This window comes from Prorops nasuta, unplaced genomic scaffold (genome assembly GCF_024137725.1).
Source record: "Prorops nasuta isolate Cenicafe-Biocafe unplaced genomic scaffold, Cenicafe_Pnas_1.2 PNAS00032, whole genome shotgun sequence".
NCBI classification, from domain to species: Eukaryota; Metazoa; Arthropoda; class Insecta; order Hymenoptera; family Bethylidae; genus Prorops; species Prorops nasuta.
Window position 1 is genome coordinate 1,237,703 of NW_027116829.1, and position 6,103 is coordinate 1,243,805.

The 6,103-nt window shown below is 42.1% G+C and overlaps 1 protein-coding gene across 1 annotated transcript in view; it reads right to left on the minus strand.

Moving 5' to 3' along the window:
* LOC136783214 (dipeptidase 1-like) overlaps positions 1-5,397 on the minus strand; it is a 122,464-nt gene extending 117,067 nt beyond the window's left edge. Inside the window, exons 1-2 of the mRNA XM_066743164.1 lie at positions 5,317-5,397; positions 5,080-5,274 (exon numbers count right to left, since the gene is read on the minus strand). Of these exons, the coding sequence (XP_066599261.1) occupies positions 5,080-5,274; positions 5,317-5,397 (276 nt within the window). The remainder of the gene's footprint in view (positions 1-5,079; positions 5,275-5,316) is intronic.
* Positions 5,398-6,103: the final 706 nt, after the last annotated feature.

Consider the following 6,103-nt stretch of genomic DNA (forward strand, 5'->3'; position numbering starts at 1 on the left):
ATTGTAAATATTTATAAATGCTCATGTTTATTTCGCCGTCGCTATTGATCTCGGACCTCTTCGTGGCTTTTAGTCCTTCAACTTCTTGTTGCCAGTAAGTAATCAGAGGAGGAAACTCTTGTATACAAAAAAATAGGAAATGGGGGGGGGGGAGAAAGGGGTGGTAGGGAAAGCGTATAAATATCAGGAAACTTTCTCGGTCAGAAATAGAAAGAAAGTTTTAATAATAACGAGTAGAAGAAGAGGAGGAAGACGAAGAAGGAAATAAGACTGTATGGCATTAAAGGTAAAGGTTCCTTTTCGTAGTATTGGTGAATCTTTAATAGAGAATAAAGATCCAGGGAATCGCGTGGAAAAATAAAGCACGAACGAGCAATAAGGAGACGAACGATTTGTTGGAATTTGTTATTGACTGGAATGAACAGGAACACACTGGTGTATCACCTCCCCCCCTCCTCCCTATATATATACACTATATATACGCAGGATGAGGAAAATTTTCACTCGGAGGAGACGTCTCATTTGCGATTTTATCGTCCACTTCCGGGCGACCCAGATCGTTCAAATTCTAATCAGTTTTCATTCCGTTCGATCGAGTCTAGGATGTACGTGCAAGTTTCAGCGATCCTCCACGCTCCCCGGCTCGTTCCAGCCATTGTATCGGTTGCTCTCGATTCAGCAGACAGCGATTTCGAGTCGCGAGAAACGGATTTAATGATGCTACAAATCGCTCGGTCGATTTTCCCTAACGAATGCATCAACGCCAACCACGAATCGCAATATTGATAATTCCGCTGGTCGTTAAATTATCGTATCCGCCAGAGCAAAAACAGGCTCGTTGTACGCATACTCTGTGTGCTTTCTCATAAAAATGACAATAAATTGTTACGAGAGGGAAACAATAATAAGTGAAAGAATATAAGCTATAAATGAGATTATTGCTTGGCAATAACTGGCATGGAGATCAATCTCGATGATGGAGGAGAGCAGGAAGAGGAAGGAATGGATGGAGATTATTTATTTAGAGACGAGGTGGGGGGAGGGGAGGAGCAGGGGTGTGGGGAGAGAAGGATGCTTTTTGCTTATTAAGACGACGTATAGTGTTGAAGCACCTGCTCTCGTCACTCGTGGAAAGAAACATTCGCCTCGGGGGCTGAAGCGCCCTCGAGCACGTCGTCGTCTGGGTGTCTGAAGGGTAAAATGGAGGGGGGATAGGGTGAAATCCAGCGAAAAAGTAATCCGTTCGACGGCCCTCCACGCGAGTCCCCAAACAACAACTGCAACAATGAAACACTTGAGAAAAACACGATCGATCTCGCGCAACCCTTTTTCCCTTCCCATATCCCATCCTATACCTTGGATGATCTTATCCCTAGGGATACCGATTCTCAACTTGTTGAGAAGCTAAAGACACTCCCCTTGCACTATATATATACCTCTATATCTGCTATCTTCATCTATCCATAAACTTTATGAAGCCTAAACTCGGGAAAGCTTTACGAGATATCTCAATCGCATACTGATTTTATCGAACATTAATTTTCCAGCTCGAGGAGCAAGTTTATAATTATCGTAGAAGCTCCCGAACGTAATTAAGAGAAGGCCTTTCAAAGCTAAATGCTTTTTGGAGGGTTTCCAATAATTTTAGGCTCCTCTTGACTCTCTCTGCAGAATCTATTTTCAATTATTACTATTACCACTTATTAAATCGACGCTGTATGATAATGACAACAGTATAATTATAGTGATAATTATTGCAGCCATATATATATATATATATATATATTGATGAGAGTGGGTAAGAAGTAATGTCAAGCTTATATATACATTTGTTTATCTTTTCGTGGAGAATTTCACAAGGGCAATAACTGCAATGCAGCTGTTTTAAATTGCAACGCGAATGCAGCTGCATTCCGATCGCTACCCGCGCATCTTCCAAGGGTCTCGGAGCTTTTTAATAAGGGCTCCTGAATCTCGCGCAAGTTTCGACAACGAGACTTTTTCCAAGAGGTCACCGTGGCTTATCGTCGCAGATTTCAATTGATTCTACTCTCTGGCTCGACGAGCTTTCGGTTCCAACCACTCACCGAGCAGCTTTGCTCATCGATTTCGTCCACTTTCATCCATAAAATTCTTTCCCTCGATAATTATCCAACAGTGATTTGCCAACAACATTCAAAAAGCAAATTTTGCATCCGAGTATTTCACTCTTCGGCTGAATCTGGAAACTTTCTCGTAACAAAGTGCATCAAACGAATTACAAATCCGGTGAAATAGTACTTTGCGTAAAAACTGTGGAAATGGGCGAAATTAGTAAGTTTGTTTATATGGCATGGTGCAGCATATACAGTCGGTGTAATCTGCAATTTTTTCAAGCACCGATAAGACGCTTTAAAGCAGAGTTCTAAAGAGATCAAGGTTAAAGCTCTGTGGTACAGGCAGTCCTGTTTTATTAATATTGCAGAAATGGCGATCCGGAGATGTTGCAGGGAGAATATGGAATAAAATTCAACGGTGAACGGAAGGATTAAAGAAGCTAAGAGAAACACGGGAAGAGAGAGAGAGAGAGAGAGAGAGAGAGAGTTATGACAGAGAAGATATAAAGGTAGACCCTGGTTAGAGGCAAAAATTCTGAGCCAGATGTTTGGCTTTTGATACGAGGGAAAAATTAGAGGGCACCTGGGAAGATCGTTATTTGAAAAATTAATTGTCGTATTCCGTGGCGGATTTTGAAAATCGGATTACGCTTGGTAGGTACGAGCCTTTGAACCAAAAGCAGTGCCAGCATCAAGCAGCTCTGTGTGTGTGTGTGTGTGTATGACAGAGGCAAAGAGGGCTAGCAAAGCTTGGAGGAAAAAGGATATTGCAAAGTTCCTCTCGCGAAAATATTACCCACGAAGCTCCCGGGGATCCGAAACCCGACGTTTCTCAACCTTTACGACCAGCCAGCACTTTCAAAACTACAAAAACTCGTGTGAAAGTAAGTAAAGAGTTTCTGTAACAATGCGTGTTACACGCGAGGGCTCAAATATTTAAATGAATCTTGAAATTTTCACCAGCCAAAGATATAGCAGCTTTCGAGCTCTCTCTCTCTCTCTCTCTCTCTCTCAACTAATTTATAAGCACTATGAGGATTTTTCCACGGCAAATTTATACAAGCAAATAAATTCTATTAGAATTTTCAACGTTATTTGAATTATTATAAATTATTAGGTCAGAGATATAAATTTTCTCTATCCCTTTTTGAGGTTTCGTTTCACATTTTCCTCTTACGCGAGTAACCATTATCATACAGGTATTGAAAGTCGAAATTAAACGTGACTTTGACCGCATATTTAACCGAGTAAACTTCTAAAGGTGGTAAAGCAAGTTAATTTGAAAAAGTTACGTGAGAAAACACATTCAGTGGTAGAAACTTATTTAATATGCGAAAATTTCAATTACAAAGGATGAGGCACTTGAATATTCCAAGCTGGCTAAGATGAAAGATCAATTTTACGAGTGCGGTGAGATTTTCGATAACCATAAATTTTCTAGCGTTAAAAAAAGAAGAGTGATTTAGCGTCGTTGCATAATTCAAGCTGCTCGCACCTCGCTTGAGATTAGACTTAATTGATACAGAAATCGAGCTATGGAGACGTGATCGACGTATCTCGTGTAAATATTTTAAAGAGACGTACGATATCTTTTCTCTATTCTTGTACCACAACGCGTGTTTAAAATTCGTGTGTGAAATCTTGGAGATTGCACCATGCGCCAATAAACTCGAGTGTAAAACCATAAATCGATATTAATGATTAAAATAGGAGGGGGGTGGGCTATGATGTGATTCAAAACCTCAAATTAAATTGTATCTGCGCTAACTTAGTTTGTCCTTTAATCTAGAAAGCTATATATATATATATATATTACAAGCCTGGCTATTCTGTCGCCTGACGTACAACCTCGTACACGAGGAACGACCTATCAGTGCAAAATACACGCGTATAAGTGTGGCACACACACCACACGTAGTTTCGCTGCTTTATTGTACCGGAAAACCGCATTCGAATTTCCGCAATCCGCGTCCCTGCTGTCGCCGTTGTTCCGGAACCAGGAGCCAACAAAATCGAATAATTGTCGCCGACCAATATAAAACTACTGGCATCGAACACCATACAACGAGAAAAAAGAACAATAGTATATACGTCCTTGCAACTCATACGTTTGAAGATATTCACGCTCGAGGAACTTGAAACAAAAAAATATTTCGTCAATTGGAGCATGGTATAAAAAATATAGAAAGTGACGATTTACACACAGGAGACAGTTGAACATTTTCACACTGTTGGATTTGATAGATATAGAATTGCAGTCCAACGTTGTTATTTCTCGTTTGCCATTGGCACGCGTGGATGGGGCTTGTAAGATTTTTTGGTGCAAAATTCTTGCTCTGGTATCATTACATATTTTCACACGATTTTTCTTCGAAACCAACAAAGTTTGAAACAATATCAACGATGTTGATCGAGCGATAGAAAATAATTTTTAAACTCGACAACAGAGTTTCGGTGGAAAATATTACCAAGCACGCTTTTACAAAATACCATAGTTTACCGAAGAAGAGGAAAATCGAGAAGCGAGAGAGAAAAGATGGAATTTTTCCTCAACATAATTAATCTCAAGTGACAAAAATAAGTTTGGCAAAGCTAGCTTCATGGGAGAATATAAATGTTACCAAGATACCTTTATGTGGCACACATATTCCACAGGGAGTCCTCTCAGCAAACTTATACGATCCCGCGTGAACTCCTGTCACTTACGTATACATATAATCCCTAATTTTAAGCTAGGTTGTTCCGTCTACATGACCTCCGACCTTGCACATATAACGCGTACACGTTAAGCCTACAATTTAATCTTTGGACACTATTGCTATATTCTGAGCAAATCCGAGGATGTTCCTTAAGAATATCGTAAAGACGTGCACGACTACACGATTAATGTACTACAATGAAAATTGATTATGCAAAAATAATAACGAGCCGAAAAATTAAACGCAGGAATTTTTGCAAGAACGACGAATTAGTGAAGACTGACCTGATTGTACGCATCCTCCTGGTACGGTGTCCTTCGGTGGCAATCATCGTAGCACCTGGTGTCGTAGCCGCTAGGCGGCCGAGGATAGGGGTCCTGAGCCGCAGCGGCAGCGGCAGCAGCAGCTGCGGCAGCTGCAGCTGCACAGCAGTCCGGTATTTGCGGCTGGTAGGCCTCGTACGGGCACTTCTCAGCTTGCTGGTTGGTAATGCCGGCACCAACACCGACACCGACACCGACACCACCACCACGACTCGCTGGTATCTGGTGAACCCTCTCCTGAGGCCCCGCACCATACCCCACCCCTCCCGTGTGATGCATCATTGCCCCTCTCGATCGTTCTTTCGATCGTTCCCCCACCCCCTCCCCTCCTCCTCCACCCACCCCCAAACTCAACCGATCACTCTATCATCATCATCGTTATCATCCCCACGTCTCCCTTGCAACAATAACATCACTTTCGCTGCTCCGAACCACGAGAAAACTTGCAAATTCTTACGAGACGACCCACGATCACTCCACCATCCCCCCTTTTCCGCTTCTTCTGCTCGCACACCCCCACCTCATGGTGGTCCATCCTTTAACCTCGCTCGATTCGACGCCCCACTGAAATATCAATCTCTTCCTTTTCTCACGCGAAGCTCCAACCTGTAACAGAAAGATTTTCCTCGTTATTAAATATCGTCATTTGTTTATAATCGTAATCGGGATAAAAGGGAAGTTCCGTGATCGAAGCAGGGACGAGTCCTGGAGGAACACCAACTTGAGGAACAAAGCTGGTACTCGAGGCTCGAATGGAGAGGGGGTAGATATACATATTCTTATAATTTGGATGAGAAATTTTAAGGCGATGATAAAAAAAGCAGAAAATAATGGGGAGGTTCTCGGGTACGGCAGTCCAAGGTGGAATATTTTTTAAGCGAACACACGCAGAGGCCCCGAAGCACCACATGCACGCGAAAGGGCCATTTCGAGTGTCCTCGAGTATAGCGATAAAAAGTTCGTCATTCCAGTGGAATCCTTGAAG